Raw genomic sequence first — 18,105 nt, 5'->3', positions numbered from 1 at the left:
ATCAATCTAACAATTCCTGTAACAGAGTCATCTCTGTGTCAGACCCATCCACAGCTACTTCAAATTACCAAAGCTGTTACAGCATTAAATACAACTATATTGTAGTGGAAGACCTGAATAAATTTGTTCAAAATTAGTTATCAACACAGGTGAGAAACCTATCACCTGGCTGTTTATGCCACTTGGTTGAAAGATATTTGCCTGGACACACAAATGTCACTGGCACTCTGCCTAGAATTCCATAGCCAGATATGTATCCCAGCATGGAGTGCTCTGTCACTTCCCTACATGGTCATCTTTTTGCAAACACCGTGTCAAAGGCCATCAGAGTCCTCCTGCTCTTGAGGCACAGGCCTGCACAGAGTCTCCCTCACCTCCAGGTCCTGACACCAACACTGCTACACCATGTGTTGCTCTTCTCTACTTGCTCAGGAGCTTTTCCGAGTTTGATTACAATTAAAACTTCATCGTTGTCCAGCTACTGGCATTTATTATTTCAGTATCACAATCTGTATCACACTGAAGCACTTATTTCTCTATTGAACATCCACATGACTTATAATCAACTGCAGCTTCAAGTGAAGGTAATTTAAGTGCATTTGCCATTATAAGAAAAATATCATGAGTACTTCAGAACAGCTTGGGATTGTTTGATCCACCAGTTAAAGTAAGTATTTTACCCACAAAAGATTCTTCAGTCCACCAACAAGCCAGACCACCCATCTTAAAGGACAGTCATAAAGCTTGGATAATTTTTGTTTCTCTACATGAACCTGTCCTTTTTTTAAGAAAAAATAAATTAGTTCTACACATGTTGGACTATCAGACATTGTTTTACAAGCTGATTTTAAAATAATGCAATAGTAACCCTATGAAAAAAGGATACTGTGTTTGTTAAAGACAGCCTGGTGCTATAGGCATTCTAGTCAGGGGTTATTCCCAAATCATTTCCCTCCTTCAGACACAGCCCTTTTATAGACAGTAATTGATTTTATGGATACTGACAATATAGAGCAGGTAAGTAAAAGCCCACACATCCCCCAGGTGTTCACATACAGAACAAAGGCAGAGCTAAATTTGTAAGATGAAAATGCAATCTGTACCTCTTCTGAAATAGCAAAGAATCAAGGAGAAAGTGTTCTGTGCTCTTGACACCCGGCAGAGCAGCAAAATCCAGCATTTCTCCTCAGTGAGATCCCCCAAACCAGTGCAAAATGCACAGTTATCAACTTGCAATTCTACCAATACTTCTAAAATACCAAAACCCCCAAATGCATTCCTATGATATTGACTCCTTCCAAAACTCCAGTTCCATCAGTGACATTTAGAACCAGGATAAGGATTTGCAGTAGACCTCTCCTGCAGAATCTGTAATTTATACAGCTCTGTTTGCCTCCAAAGGACACGGCAAACGTCAGCCTGAAACCAAAGCTCCTTGCAGAGCTCACAGCTTTGCCTGTGCAGAGCAGGAACAGCGAGTCAAAGAGCACAGCCAGTGACAAGGTATCACAATTCCCCCCTAATTTCCACTATCAGCACTCTGGATTTGTACTTGGAGCTGAATCATCCTGTGCACAAAACGGAGGCTCGAGACAGGGCTCAGCGAGTGCTAAAGTTTCTCAAGGAATGAAAGCTGGGCTGGCAGCCAACACCAACTTCATTTTGAGTGCACACTCTCCCTGCCTGCTAATTAAAACAGGAGGATAGGCAAGTTTAAGGGTATATATTTATCTCCTCTTGAGACAGCTACCACCTCTAAAATCAAAGTGACACTTGTGAAAAGCACATCTGATGTACACCCTGAGTTGTTCCCAAAGGAACAATCACTCAGTTAACAGTTGATAATGACCTACAAAATATGAGGGTGCAATCACTCCTGACACTTAGCAAGAACCACCTACATTCAGCTGGGAAGGAATAGGAAACACTTAAGCCATCAATAAGACCAGTCTAGAGAAAGAATTATTGCTATGGCATTATCACCAAAATGACAGTTTTAGCTAAAAGTCTATGACACTTATATTTTTGCACTCCTTCCAAATAAAGATACACCTTTTAGAGCAAATCTAGGATATCTGAAAGCTCAAGGCAAAAGTCCAGTCTTAAGATTGTCCCTTCAAATGCTTACACAGGAGAAATAGGAGGCTCTACTCTAAATAGTTTATCTGTTTGAGATCTCCTATACAGCAATAGGCAAAAGAAGCAATAAAGAATGAAGAAAGATGAGAAAACAGCAGTGTCACATGACAGTCACACCAGCTGAGAGGACAGAAGACATTTGTGAAGAGAAGTTCAAAGGCTCTGCTACTGCAAGTGTAAGAGTTGGGAAAACTCAGAGCACGACCAAAAAAAAAAAAATCTCAGCACTCCCAAACCCAAGGAAACACATTTAAAAGTAATGAAGAAAGTATTCTGTGATAGAAAACCAGACAAATTGTAGGACACACTGAAACCAGACGTTAGAAAACAACAGTTTAAAGTTGTGACAAGTGTTAAAACCAGCACTCCAATTAAGATGCTTTGCTTTTAGACCTACCAATTAAACTAAATGGCAATTTGAAAAACAATCCCCCCAGTGCAAATGCACATTTAAGGTAATTACAGACAAACCAAAACAAGATTGTTCATAAGTGAAGTATATACTTAGGAGCCTCTGAAAACTCCCCCCAGGGCCTCAAATCAGTAAGACAAAGCCCCCACAAGAATTTTACATTAATATTCTGACACATGTATGTGCTACATAAATGGGTCTTACCTGCCACTTCCACAATATCCCCTGGGACAATGTCTCTGGCTTTAATCCTCTGGACACTTTTTCGGTCTTGTCGATACACTTTGCCCATTTCTGGTTCATACTCTTTAAGAGCTTCAATAGCATTTTCAGCATTTCTTTCCTAAAAGACAGCAAAAATGTGTCATTTCAAAAGCCCTCAAGGAAAAATAAGTAGGTCAGATCTGATTTTTCAAAAGCATTATCATATGAATACTACCAACTCAGCTCAGCTACATTCTTTCACACACAACATTTTGCGATCCCCCTCCCCTTGTGAGGTTGCTGACTGGAAATCTTTACAGCCTAATTCAGATGTTTGTGGGCATTTAGAACCTAGAAATTGTTTATTTAAACCTTGCAGCATTTTCCATCAAAATTATCCCATGTTGTTGCAGGGAGGCCACACAAAGAGTTCAATGTTACATCCACATGTAACATACTTTTTGACATAAAAAGGCCCTAAACAGAATTAAGACTCATGGATAGAAGTCTTGGCTGTTCCTTACCAGCTGGAGCAGCTTAGACTCAGACTGGAGTAGACAAGCACTACTGAATTTCACTTACTGGCAGAAATCAAGGATCAAGTTAAGACAAACCTCAAACAACATAAAATCAACTTTATTTCAGCAAATCGAATGACTCTAAAGTGAAATTAAAGCAGACAGACTAGAAACTTCCCCAGAATCTCTTAATTTACAAACTTGGATGAATCTCCACATATGACAACCTTTTTTATTTCCACTAACACAAAGGCTTTCCTGTCTCAACTGCAGTTCTCTCACTAAGCACTACCAGAGATTGGGATCAATATTGTGATGTTACCTGGATAAAGGAGAACACAAGAACCAGCAGCTTATCAGTGCTCCTTCTCCAGCTCTTGGAGAAGGAACTTATTTTCCATTTCCCTATTGACAAGTCCAAACGTCATTTAGGCCAGATAATTATAGATAATGGTAGAGTGCACATAGTTTTTACACTGTCTGCCCTTCAAATATACATCAGCTTTTCCAGATAATAAAAAATTCCTCCTGCATGTCAAAGCAGAAACAAAATCATCAGAAATTCAAGGGTTGAAGGACTTGGTGCTTCTACGTAACAACGCAGCTGAAAATGAGCATTTACAAAACTACCTTGAGGAACTAGAATTTACATGGCACAGCTCAGGGCCAGGCAGTACAGATACCAGCACAGACCCATAAAGCTGTAATTAATACCAGTCTCATATTCCACCAGGTAAATTAATTCTGCTCCTCAACAAAATAATGCTGATACTGCTTTTCTGTGAATCAATTAGGAGCCAACATCAGACAAAATCTTAAAGTGCAAAATAAAGTCTCACAAATGGAAGGTTACTTCAACACAAGTCTTCCTTCAAAAAGGAGAAATAAAAAACAATTCAACATGACCCAGGTGGCCAAGAAGGCCAAGGGCATCCTGGCCTGTAACAGTGTGGCCAGCAGGACCAGGGCAGGGACCATCCCCCTGTGCTGGGCACTGCTGAGACACCCCCAACCCTGGGGTCAGTTTTGGGCCCCTCACAAGAAGAAAGACACGGAGGGGCTGGAGTGTGTCCAGAGAAGGGAATGGAACTGGGAAATGGTCTGGAGCACCAGGAGCAGCTGAGGGGGCTCAGCCTGGAGAAAAGGAGGCTCAGGGAGACCTTGTCCCTCCCTAGAACAAGTGACAGGACAAGAGGAAACGTCCTCAAATTGCACCAGGGGAGGCTTAGATGGGCTACAGGGAACAATTTCTTCACCAAACAGGTTGTCAAACATCAGAAAAGGCTGCTCAGGGAAGGGGCTGAGTCACCATATCTGCAGGTATTCAAAAGGCACACGTGTGGCCCCTGGGGACACGGTTTAGTGGTGACCTTGGCAGCACTGGGCTAACGGTTGGACTTGATGATCCAAAAGATCTTTTCCAGCTTCAAGGACCCTATGATTCAGCTGGTTCAGCCAGCTCAGTGTGCTACACTCAATCTCTCTGCTCCCAGTTTGCCTGGAGTTGTGGCAGTCAGACCATCCTGCCAGGCACTGAAGCACTCACAGATGGCTCTCTGGGGAAAGTGCACGTGAGAGGAAAGGTTGAGGGCAATGACTCAGTTGCTCACATCCAGTACCTGTAGGAACACATACGTTTATGGGTGGAGACTACGCACTGTGACTGATTTTCCATGCCCATTAAAACAAGGGAATGAGTCATTTAATCTGTGCAGCAACTCTTGTTTCACAATATATTTCACTGCACATAGAAATATATGGAGAGGTATTCTTGGCACACTATCTTGTCTGAAAAAATTGATTATTTCCTACAACAGGGCATACAACTACACAAGAAAATCCCTAAGCTGTACAGAGAGCTTTATCTTCCATTTCATACTTAAAATCAGCAGCTGCAGAGTTGTAGCTCAGAGTTTCAAGTTAAACATTAACTCTTGCACAACTACTTTATGAAGACTTGAATATAAAATGACACTTAAGGGGGCAATGCTGTCACCCCTGGATCAACACAACCTCTTCCCTTCACACCAGTTCCAGCAGTTGTGCAGCAAGCTGGGAACTGCTAAAAACTGATTTTTTGCGGAATAGTCTTCAGCCAACTCACTTGGGCCAGCACAAAGCAGAGCACTTCTTCCAGCATGCAGGGTTCTCTCTAACATGTTTTAACCAGTAACAGGACTTTTCCTCTTAATTTTTGTTGTTATTTTGGAGAGTTTACCTTTTTTTCTAAAGCATGAAACCTAATGTACTAAGATAGCCAGTAATAATGTCACATTAGCACCACTCCTTAAAAAAAAAAAAACAAAACAACAAAACCCCAAAACAACCAACTGTACAAATAACTTGAATGACCCTAAAAATCCTTCAGTATTTTTGATCTGCAGAAAAACAATTCTAATAAAACATGCCTTGTCTGAAGTGAACAAATTATTAAGCTAAAATGATATGAACCACTTTACTTTGGCATCTTGAGAAGTGTTATTGCCATCTCAAGAACAGTTACTGTTATTACTGTCTGCATGATTTATAAAAAGCCATCTAAGTCATCTCACAGTTGATAATGTAGGAAAAATTTCATGGTATTTAGATGTTTTCAGAAGAAACTTCTGCCTTTTGACAGACATGCAGTCTCTGGACGTACACTTAATAGGTACCATAGTAATTGAACTGGGAGAATTAATAGTGCATTAATAATGTACTAAAACACAGCAGTTGTCTCAAGAGAAAACAGACAAGAAATGAGATTAAAAGTGCATCCTTTGTTCCTTAGTTGGGAAAAACCCCCCAAACGAGCCGATCCAATTGTTCTTAGCTCTGCAAGATCTGATTTGTTTCCTGAATTCAGGCCTTCATTCTGGCCTGTCTAGTTCATGTGTTCACCAGTGTGTGGCCAAACACACTGATGGGCACTTTGCCTTTTTGGCAACACTTCTGAAGCTTTCATTTTACCTTTAAGTCAACACTTTGTGTCGAGAAGCTTTATGGTTTGCTGACTCTCAGGAATCTAAAGTTAGCAACACATCCTACTTGCTGTGTATGAAGCACCCAACACTACAGTGTGCACTGCTTCCTCTCAAACCATAAAACCCCAAATCATTTGTGATTTGATGTTGTAAAAATCTCTGCATACCTGCCACACTCCCACAATGGCATTGGCTACTAAAATAAGTAAGATTACAAAAGGCTCTACAAATGCTGTGATTGTTTCTTCACCTTCTTCAAACCAGGCCAGGACCTGTAAGAGGAACATAATGACTTAAATTACTGATTTACACAGACACCTTGCAAACTTTACCCCTGAGAAGTTCCAGCCTGAGAGATTCAACTGCTCGGACTTCAGCAATCTTAGAAGTTTCAACCTACCCAGTTGTAGTTTTGTAATTAATGAATGAGTTGGCAATATGCAATGGAAAAGAAAAAAGAATCTCTACTAAAGTAGTACAAAGTTCATTTTAAAGGCCACTCTTCTTTTAAAGGAGTAAACTATTTACTTGGGAAACAACTGCTACTGTTGCTTCAGAAATGAAAGCAGAAGTTGTGACAACAGTTATGACCATGAGAAAAGAAAAAAATCCCTTACTGTATAAAACAGAATGCAGACAAATTAGTTTGACTACTTAAAACACAAACCTTGCATGAATCTGAATTTTAGCCAAGTTTAATTGCCCTTTACTAGCAACTTAGACAAAAAAAATAATACGGTTTTACAAGTTTTTGTTGAGTAGACATGAAAAATAAGCATCTATTTATTTAAATACAAGCAGTGTCTTACTGAAGCATCTAAGTGAATTCACTGAAGCTGAATTCTAAGCTGAGTAGCTGATAAAACTCAATTTTTAAAGGTGAATTGACTTGAGGACTTGCATAAAAGGCTCCACATAAATTCTGTTTTCATTCATTTGCTTTACAAGCGCACTCTTAGTTTTAGGCTTCTGTCATTCACTTGACTTGACTGTGTCAGGGCCTCTGCAGAGCTCTGCAGCTCCTGAGGAAGAGTCAAGCCAACATGACCAGAGAGGAAGGGCTTTTTCATCAACATGTTGAGCAACAGGAAGCCTGGAAAGTGACAGTAAATAGGAACAACGTGTTGAGATAATTAGGGCTGGTAGTCAGGCAACAGCACAGTGAATCACCGAGGGCTGCAGAGAGCAAACTGTTACTAAAGCAGCGCCATAATTCCCCCAACATGCTGCTCCGAGCTATTGCTCAACTGAGACACTCCAGCCTGGGGAAAGGAAGGAGCAGCAGCATGAAAGTCTCCAGCAGAAAACAGACTGTCAGGCAAATCCAATGCTACAACAAATTTTTATTACAAAAGGGTAAATTCGTAAGATCCAGGCTGCGATTAAGGAGACTGAGACATTCCAACTGGCAACACAACGTTTCGAGGAGCTGTGTAATTCCCCTGGAGAAGGGCTGTAGTGAGGATCTCTTATGTTCTCCACATCTTGCATGTTTCTTCCCTTCTCCCACACCCCTGGATATCCAATCCCCTCTAACACCTTCTGCCATTTGAGCTACAGGAAAAGTTAATGGTACACTTCCAGACTTCTCAGTGCTTAGTATCTATTTTTCCCCTCCCTTTCTTTATTGGAATTCTGTAGAGCCCCTATTTTGCTTCCAATAAAGCAAGTAAATTCAATTATTTTGTGATGTTCTCATCTGAGCAGGCACCTACAAGGTTAACTGGAATAAAACATCTGCTTTACACGATGCTAAACCAGAGTCTTTCCTGATTGAAGATCACGTGTGCTGTAAAGTAACACTGAGAAAGGCCACAACTTCCCGAGGTAAGGAAAGTGGCTACGAGGACAGCAACATCCAAGTATGTCAAGGAGAGCCAAAATTAAGTTTTCAAGGGATCTTTACTTTCAATAAGCTATTATTTCAAAAAAGAGCAGATGAACTCAAATTAGAGATCCTGAGGGTACAGAATCTGATGGTTGTTTTTCTGGCAAAATTATCGATCTGTGACAAGATTAAAATGAATTATCTAATTAATCCTGGAAGCCAGCAACACAAATTTCTCCCCCCAAAGTTTTCCACACAATCACTGACAGTGGAACAATCCAACCTCTACTTCTAGAATGTTTCAGTAAATAGAGACATCAAAATAACCGAATACATTGCAAGTTCTTGGTTTTGCTATAGCAGACCACAGCTATATTAACACTCCATCTAGGATACTTGTGATACACAGCACACACTGCTTAACAGATCAGGTTTATCATTTGATAGCAGCCTGAAGTAAAATAAAAAACAACCCACAGTAAAAACAAAGAGGAAGCAGAACAAGCAATACAAGTATTTAGCTCAGCATTTTTAGTAACAACAACCCATATTTTGAAGCCTGGTAAAGATTAGACAATTCTTGTCCAAGTCATTGAGTCCTTGTCAAAAAGTTTCCACTAGCACACTTTTTAAGACCCTGGAGAGGTCTACAGTGAGAAATCTTATTTTTTTTTTAACTTCTACTCAGAAGGGCCCCACCATATTTCAGCCCTAATCACTTTAAGACTCACATGTAGAACAGCTTAATTTCCAGGTCATTGATCTCCAATGCACTGTTCAGGCAGTACTGTCAATAAGTAAAGTCATCATGTACTCAAGAGAGAGTAGGAAAAATAAAATAATTACTCAAGAGAAATTCAAGTCTAAAAACATAAGGGAAATAATAGCAAGACATAAGAGTCCCATATCAACAGCCAACATAAGCAGCTTAAAGGACAACTTTCATTCAGCATATTTGCTTTAGGGCTGCCAGAGCTTGCAGAGTCTATTTTAAACAAAGCCTAATGGGGTGGACCTGCAGGACACTAAGGCAAAAGATACACAATGACAGGCAAACAGCACTTAGTTTTCAGGGTTATTTGTGAAAAGGGGATGCCAAAGTCAGCCAGCAGTGAGGTGACCACTGCTGAAAACACCGACAGCAACACAAGTGTCCTCACACCTTTCTCCACTTCGAGTGAAGTATTGCTGTGCTGTCAGGTAAGTTATGGAGACAAGTCACCTCAGGTATCATCAGGTAACAAACACAGAACTAAAGAGTGGAAGTTTGGAGGCAGGACTGTGTTGCCCAGCAGGCTGTACCCACTCACCACCAACTGAGGAAAAGCAAACACTTCGCTGTCAGCAACCTCACAGGGATTTCTGTTTGGTTTTCATTTTGACAATGGAAACTTAGAATCAAGCTGAGGGAGTAAGACCTCATCCTAACAAAAAGCCCTAGATTAATTAAAGCAGGCCATGTAAGATGTACAGATTGCTTTTAAGAGAGCTTTCTTCTCACAGGATACCATGAAATAAAGTTTTAGTGTATTTTGGACAGAGTATCAACTACTGCTCAGAAACTCCTCTTTTAGTGATTTACTTTTCAATACAAAACACCTTAAAATTAAGCTGATGTGAACTATTTTAGGAGTCCTGATACTTGGTCCATGTCAGTTATGCTAAATGCCAGAAATTACTAAAAAAAAACCTCCCAGTATTAATTCCATTATTCAGTAGAGATTTTTGTTTGCCACACAAGGAGAGAGAAGGGGGGAAACCCCAAACACAAACCAAGACATCTTAACCACACATGTAAGTACAAAATTAAGAATTTTGTTGGGTTAGCAGATTGTGAGCACCCATCAGATACGTTACTCCATACTTCTGAAAATAAATGTATTTTTGTGTTTATTATAGCAATAAGAGGGGGAAGATACCTAGCACCCACAGTTTAATTTCCACAATATAAAATGAAATCACAATGACTTCTCACATTTTTATCACCACTACCCTTGTGCTACTGAGCAATCTAAGTTTAGCTAAAAGCATATCAGTGTAATGTTCTACAGGAACCCTTATCTTGTGTCACATACTCACTGCTGCTGACCTTAACAGGTAGCTTTTGGGGTGATTTCAGGGCAAAGCTTGAAACATTGTTATTGACACATCTTAGACTTCCTCCAGGAGAATCTTTGCTCACCTTTTAACACAAGTTGGGTTACAGTCATTCTAATTTACAGGTTGAAAAATCTCCAACTGTTTCAACAATATATTGTTTTAATCCGAACACAGATATCCACTATTCCCAGAACATTCACTTCTAAGTCAGCTTAGGAATCACAGGAATAATTGAGGGGAGGGGATGCTCTTAGGGTGCTGTAAAATACTTCAGGTTTTGGTAGAATTTATAGCCTGTGTCATATCTTGTAGAAGGAAATCACAGTGTGATGCAAAGCTAAGATTGCACAGCTCAGCACACGCCACTGCCTGAAGCATCCACACCACGGAACTATCCCACATCGGATGCAGCTAACATCTTGCAACCTGTCAAAATCGTTTATACAGCAAAGAAAGCTGTTCTTTTAAGTAAATACTGAAGATCTGAGTACATGCTACAAAAGTATCAAGAATGAAAAGCCATGAACTGCTGAGACACTCCACGGGTTGATTTCTGCAGAGGCTTCACAGATTCAACAGAAGACCAAGACAAGTCTATTCACAGATGCATTTACTCACCATCAGAAATTGTTTATATTTATATTGTTTCTCTTCAAAGGCCAGATTTAAGGCTTGCACTGACCAGCACATCTGTAACAGCAGTTCTGACCTGGAATGTGGGACGTGGTACCTACAGCCCCCAGACAGCAGCATCTGCCCCCAACCATCAGCCGGGGTGACACAGACCCAGCTGCTGCTCTGAGTTGTTTCACTGACACGTCCCTGACAGGCAGAGTGGGAGCAGAGGCACAAAAGCTCTGAACACAGGAGTTTATACTGGAGAGAAGAGGGGATGTTTCTGCACAAAAATCTAATGCAGATCCTTGTTACAGATGGCTGCTTCTGTGCAGCCAGTTCTAACAGCAATAAACTAATATGATTTATGACTGCAACACTGTAAAAACTCGCACAACACAAAACAGTGACTTTAAGATCCTCTCTCTCATACCTGAATCTTCGACATTTTCTTAAATTGACAATGTACAGCTGGTAAAGGACACCAGAACCTAAGTGATGTAATTACTTCTATTTTTGCAGTAATACAATCTTTATATCAACATACCCAACAGCTACTGCAAAAGTCTCAAAAAAAAAAAAAAAAGCTTTCATCAAGAAGTGTTAAAACCTAAAAAAGACAGATAATCACCTTCTGAGCAAGGAAAAAGCCAGAAACAAACTCAAAGGCAAAGTGCTTTTGAAGTACCAAAATTATAATACATCTAGGGATTTTTCTACATTTCATCAAACAGAGAAAATCTTTACTACTGACATCAATTTAGTGTGAATCCATAACTAAAACAGGAGACAGGAAAAGCAGAGCAGTAGCCCAAGGTCATATACCATGTCAGCTGCACAGAAGCAGAGAACCCAGATCTATCCCACACTCCATCAGACTACAGTCTCCTCTTAATTAGATAGGAAAATTAACCATACTGAAAAAAGCAACTGAATTCAGCTACTAATCAAGTTTTCCAAGAGGATTCAGCAGTGTATGTTCTATGACCTCTGTCAGCCTGGTCTCATACTTACTCAGATTCACCAATAAAAGCTTAGAGTTCGGTGAATTTGATTTTTCACTTACTTGCTTTAAATAAAAACAAATAACGTACCTTGGCACGAAAGGCTAACAAACTTCTATGGTGTCATTTGCCTCATGAGATGACAGCAACACTGCTGACTTTTCAGGAACAAAAATACATCCCCATCTCACCCTCTGGGAGTGGAAAAGGGCAAAGAGGAGGGGGGAGAAAAGCTTTTGAATGACCGTTTATTCAATTTTCTATAACCAGCCTGATTTCCTCTGCAGGAAACAGAACAGTGAGTAAAGTACATCTGTCTCCATGGTCAAGATTGATGTCACCAGTCATTGCTCAGCTGGTAATGGTGTATTGCAGACCAAAACCAGAGCCCTTTGAGAAGTGTCTCTGGAGGGAGAGCGGGTCACCAGCACAGCACAAACTGCAGCACCACACCAGGGCAACCTTCCCCCATCAAACACAACTGCCTCAGAGCACATTCTCCTCTGCCCATCCTAATTAGTTTGCCCTCAGCTAAAGAGTCACCACAAATTTCCACTCCCCCCAAGAGCTGCAGCATTTATTTTTTTTTTTAAAGTAGTTAATTACAACTCCAGGGCAAAGTCTACTGTAAACTTTTACTCCTACCCAAACAATTTAATATTCTGAACACTTCTGTTTCTGTTGTCCAGCTCCCCCAAGACATACAGACTTCATCTTCTTCCTATACTTAGCCTTGGCTCAGTTTTCCAGCGAGCACATCCCCATTACACATAATGCAGAAAGACTGATTTTTTAAAAAAAAAAAAAAAGTTAAAAATGTTCTTGTCCTTTTAATCCTGTATGCAAAGGAAGATGTCCATTTAATGACTTGACTATCCAAAGGTCAGTTACCAAATTTGGTCAACTATGGTGCCATCACAGCCGTCATCATTCTTGTCACTGTCAAAAGCAACAACTGTCACCTTGCTATTATCAGGAAGGGAAGGCAACTGGAATATTCGCCACGGAGGTTCTATTTACAGTCTGCATTGCATCCAAAAATGTCTTCCAGTGATTATACATTGAGCCTGATAACGATTAACCCAAAGCCAAGAAGAATGTCCAGTTAAACACTTACTTACTCAAGGTTAGTTTTCAAAGCCAACAAAAGCATTGGGAAATCCCACCTCAAATAACCAAACTGGGTTGAATGAAAAGCACTTTTTAACATACCTGTCTAGTGTAGTTACGTGCTTGTGACTCATGCAATGAAAGACTCTCCTGAAATTTTGTTTCCTACAGAAACCCCATCGCAAAGAACAAATTTAAGAGACAGCAATTTACTTTGCATCTCATAATTCTACCTTTTGAGAAAGAATAATTTTCTCTGCATACATTGGAACATGTCATTCTGAGATACAGAAGCCTGTGAAATTAAAAAGAATAAATCATACTTACAAAAGATATGCAAGCAGCCAGCAACAAAATTCTAACTAGTAAGTCTTCAAATTGCTCAATCACAAGCTCGAGTAAGGTTTTTCCTGCAATACATAACAAAACCATTTAGTCATGCACCTTATAAAAAACGATGAATTATCAATAAGAATTAGGAGAAGATTTCACAAACATGCTCACCTTCCTCAGCCGGCAACTCTGTCCGTGGAAGGTTTTTCCAGGAAGCATGTCAGAGGAAAGAAATCATTGAAGAAACACGTTAGAGCGTTATAAGGCATCCACCAGGTAGTGTTCCTGAATTACACACTCAGCTGGGCTGGATTTGACAGACACACTGAAAGCCACATTAAGGTGGCTCTTTTCACCACAGTACGTGAACGGGCCCGAGAGTTTTGCGTTTTAAGACACAAAGGTTCGCCGGAATGTGCCAAGGGTTATAATTCAGCCAAGTCATCACTCCGGCCAGCTGTGGGGCTTGTGCTGTTGCTGCACACAAAGGGTCAAAGGCTCAAAATGCTTTTCAAACGCTTTCTGACAAAGCTGTTCCTCCACATTCACTTAGGAAAAACACCCCAAACCATCAAACTTGTTTCAAAATGTTTCAAATTCTTTCCTCCATTTTAAGGGTATTCCCTTATTTCTGCTCTCCTCTTTATTTCCCCGCAACAAGATTTAATAATCCAAGAGGCATAAAAGCAGCGTTAAAGCTAAAATAAACACCTTCACCGTATAATCTTCTCACAGATTTTCAATTTTACACAACGGCACGGGAGTTCAGAAGGGACTAGGACGGCCAAGCAGTAAGGATTAAAAAAAAAGAAACACCTTATTGGCTGAATTCTATGTCCCGACTGGAGAGAAGAATATAAAATAAGGGGCAGAAAGGCGCTGAAAAGCGAGGAAAAATGAAGGTCAAGACGGACAAAAAAAATATAAAAATACTAAACCCCAAGGGGCGTCAATTCAGAATGGAAGGAGGTTTCCCACTGTTAAGGTGAAAGGGATCGGAGGTGACATCCTCCACCCCAGAGCAGCCCCGCGAGCTCGGGATTGAAAGAAACCCACGAGGTGGAGTTCAAGTCAGCCATCTTCTCTCCCTCGCTCCTATTCCGGGTCCTGGAAGAGATGCCGGCTTTGCCAGTGCACACGCGTTAGGCCTCGCACAGGGCCCCGGGAAGGATGGGGGAGAGGAGAGAGGGGTGGGAGAGGGAGCCGAGCGGGGAGAGGGCGAGGCCGGCGGCAGCATCCCGGCGGCGGGGCCGCCTCACCTACCGTTGGAGCCCCATTTCTCCTTCAGCTTCTTGACTTGCTCGAGGCTGAGCCCGGTGCTCTCGTTGACGCCGAAATAAGCCAAAACTTCCTCCACAGTCTTTGTGTGCGCGTTCTCCATGGCCGGGGCAGGGAGCAGCAAATGGTGCCGTGCCTCGCCTCTTCCTCCTCCCTCTCCTCCTCCTCCTCCTCAGCGGCGGCGGGCGCGGCGGCGAGACCCCTGCTCAGCCCTCACCACCCCCGTGCTACCACCATAGACCCTCACACGACAGAGCAGCCCGAGCCCACCTCACTCCTCACGGCGGCGGCCGGGAGGGGCAGGGAAAAAATGAAAAAAAAAAAAAAAATGGAGAAAAAAGGGAAAGCCGCTAAAAAGAAAAAAAAAAAAAAAAGCCCCCACCCCCTCCCACCCCACACGCCTCCGAGGGAGCCGAGCCGCCTCTCCGGCGGGGACCAGGGGCTTCGGCCGGGGGGGGAGCCGCGGGCCCCCGGAGCCGCTGTCGCGTCGGGGGCGCGGCGGGTCCCTGCAGGGACGGGCCGCGTCCAGGTGGCCGAGCGGCCTCTCCGCTCGCCTTCAGCGGCCCCGAGCCGCCCCCGGCAACGGGAGGGCGATAACGGCGCGGCGCGGGGGGGTGGGGAAGAACAAGGCGCAGCCGCCCCGCTGCCCACGAAGGGTTGGAATCACGCCCTCCCTTCTCTAGCGGCCCGATGCTCCCCCTGGCCGGCCCAGGCCGCTGGTCGCCGTCACGGTTGGGGCTCCCCCGCGCCCGCCGCTGCCTCCGCTCGCTCCGGGCGCGCAGCGGCGGCGGCCGCTCTAATGTAACTCGGGGGCCGCCCGGGCCGCGCTCGCCGCCGCGGCATGTGGACGCCGCTCATTGGCGGGGCCGCGGCGCGGGGCGGGGCCAGCGCTCAGCCCCGCCCCTCCGCGCTGAGGTGATGGCGGTGGCGCGGCCGCTGCGCAGCGCGGGTCGTTTCCTTGCTCGTTCTCCCTCACGGCGCTCGGCTCCTCATGCGGCGGCGGCCGCGCTTCCGCTGCGCACCGGGACGGCCCCTCAGGTGCGGCGGCCGCCTTCCCGCCCCCGCTGCCCCCGCGTGAACCGCCCTCTTGTGCCGGCCTCAACCCGCGCCCGACGGGGAGCGGGGCTGCCCCCTGAGGGGGAGCTGCTTCCGCGCTGTCGCGATAGGCGTCGCGGCGGTGCTGGCGCGGGGCTGCACCGGCGCGTGTCGTGACAGGAGCGCCAGCCGTCCTGTGAGGGCTGCCCTCAGCGCTGTCGTCATACGAGCTTCATCCAGGCAAAGGGTGAGCGTGGGGTTGCCCCCACCTCAGTCGTAACAGAGACATCATTCATTCAAAGGGTGAGTGTGGGGTTGCTCCCACCTCGGTCGTGACAGGAGCACCATCCAGGCAAAGGGGCTGTGTGGGGCTGGCGCAGTCTGTCGCGACAGGAGCATCATTCGGTCAAGACTATTAGTGTGGTGTCGGCCCCTAACTCAGTCGTGATAGGAGCATCATGCAGTCAGTGTGAGTGTGTGAGTACAGGCTGCCCAGCAGGGCGTGGGTTCTCTCCCTCTGAAGACACCCCAAACCCACATGGACACGTTCCTGTGCCACCTGCTCCAGGTGACCCTGCCTTGGCAGGGGTTGGACTGGATGATCTCCCCAGGTCCCTTCCAACCCCAGTGACTACAGTGATTCTGTAGGGCTGCACCAACTGCTGTCGTGACAGGAGCCTCACCCATCACGAGTGCGCAGAGGTGAGGGCCGTGTCCCCGCGTGTCCTCTTCCCCAGAGGTCCTGCCCTGCACTGGCACCGAGCGATGTCCTTTGCACAGCTCCCCCCGTTCCCGTCGCACACATCCCAGTGACAGCACACTCAGCCCCGGCTCGCGCGGCGATAACGTGAGGAGGAATGAGCTGCAGGGTGTGATTTCAGCGCCGTGTGTGGGGTGAGATCCCAGCTTTCCTCGGTGCCGATACAGAACACAGAAAACTGCCTCATCCAGCCATCCCACCCGGCAATTCACAGACACTTCAATGAACACAAAACAGAGAAATCAGCGCCAACTGACATTAATACACCTGCAACACTCACACAACACAGCAAGTAATTCAGCACACAGTGTAAACACCTTCCCTTTAAAACTTGGTGCCAAGAGATATTCTTGTATATATATGCATGTGCAAGTAGAAAAGCTGATCCCTACATGTGTGCTGGCTTACATAAATGCAGATCCTACATACAATCTGCATTTCCATCACTTATAAACCACCCACGGCACCACGATATAAGAAACTGTATGTCTGATCTGGAATGAAATACCTTAGTTCTGTCTCTGTGTTAGCAAAAGAAGGATGGAGAGGGGACACCCCATATAAAATTGTGATGTTCTAAGGTGTATGTGGCCCTATGCCCTTTCTAACAAAAGTACAACTGCTCTAAAAGACTCCTCTGTGGCTGGCCAAGGTCCAGGTAAGGAGGTCTTGACAGCCTACACTTCACAGGACAGCTCTGAATGAAAATTCGTGAGTTAGATCTGATGACCTAGTTCAGGTAAGGCAATTACTTATTCCATGCCATACCCATATTAATTTTATCTTGCTTATCAGCAGGATTAATCAGCATGGCCAAATGTTGCCTCAGTACAGTTATGCTCCTTTTCATACCACAACCTCACACTGCACCTAGACATAGACATAGCCTGTTATAGAGGTAAAGAATGTCAACGTGGCAGTTGTATATAGTTCATATAATTTACTGTATGTTTCTTAACCAGTTGTAATGGTTTTCTTGATATTGTACGAGCACATGATCCCATCATCCCCAAACCAAAACCAAAGTCACAAGGCACACATGCATCTGAAATTAAACCAATATATCTTTGAAAATATGCACTCAGTGCCAACAAAGCTTCTGATAAATGCCTATCACAGGCCTACCTAACACACACCTAAGGTTTTAGTATCCTCTAACACATAACTATGTACATATGCAACATTAAAAAGTATATAATTTCCAAAATGATTATATACAGGATAACACCCGTGACTTGAATTAATGTATTTCACTGATTACCAGCATAGTATATCTATGTGAGTAGTTTCTTCCCTTCTACCAAGTTAATATAACCTGCATTATATGTAGTTTTTTGTAAAAATACATTTGCCACAGCAGTATTTTTACACACAAGCATGTTTACTACCCTTCATATACAAGAGCACCTGAAACTCCTGCCTTTCATTTTCTTACTATTTTTAAGTATTGCAATCAAACATCAGTAGCACTTTGCAAAACAAAATTATATTAGAAAGAATCCCAGATTGTGTTTCATATTATTTCTCCCTGTGATATACTTCTTATGTCATTCTTGGTTTCCTTTCTGTGCCTGTTTCCAAAAAGGCTCATGGAAAAATATTTTAAGCATACCAGAGCCATGGCATGTGCAATTAGGGCTTGGCAGAGTGTATGATAAAGTAGATATGGTGTTCTTTCAGTCTAACTTGTTAGCAGGAGGAAATGCTGCTGGGAAGGCAAAGAGAGCTTGCATTCTAGTGAATCCTGGAGAACTCTTGGTATTCTCTGGGATCCACTAGTTCAGCCACAGTTTGTGAACTCCACTT

General features: G+C 43.6%; 1 protein-coding gene across 2 annotated transcripts in view; it reads right to left on the bottom strand.

The window, feature by feature from the left end:
• Positions 1 to 14,814, bottom strand: part of ATP2A2 (ATPase sarcoplasmic/endoplasmic reticulum Ca2+ transporting 2) — a 44,597-nt gene extending 29,783 nt beyond the window's left edge. For both annotated transcript variants that reach the window (XR_010435100.1, XM_064675099.1), the window contains exons 1-5: positions 14,490 to 14,814; positions 13,398 to 13,415; positions 13,221 to 13,303; positions 6,404 to 6,508; positions 2,756 to 2,894 (exon numbers count right to left, since the gene is read on the bottom strand). Coding sequence is in view for 1 of the 2 variants with exons in the window: in XM_064675099.1 (XP_064531169.1) it covers positions 2,756 to 2,894; positions 6,404 to 6,508; positions 13,221 to 13,303; positions 13,398 to 13,415; positions 14,490 to 14,607 (463 nt within the window). In the remaining variant the exon portion in view is untranslated. The remainder of the gene's footprint in view (positions 1 to 2,755; positions 2,895 to 6,403; positions 6,509 to 13,220; positions 13,304 to 13,397; positions 13,416 to 14,489) is intronic.
• Between the last annotated feature and the right edge of the window lie 3,291 nt (positions 14,815 to 18,105).

Source organism: Pseudopipra pipra, chromosome 18 (genome assembly GCF_036250125.1).
Source record: "Pseudopipra pipra isolate bDixPip1 chromosome 18, bDixPip1.hap1, whole genome shotgun sequence".
Lineage (NCBI taxonomy): Eukaryota > Metazoa > Chordata > Aves > Passeriformes > Pipridae > Pseudopipra > Pseudopipra pipra.
Note: the sequence above shows the minus strand (reverse complement) of the source record. Positions and strands in the feature narration are given on the sequence as shown.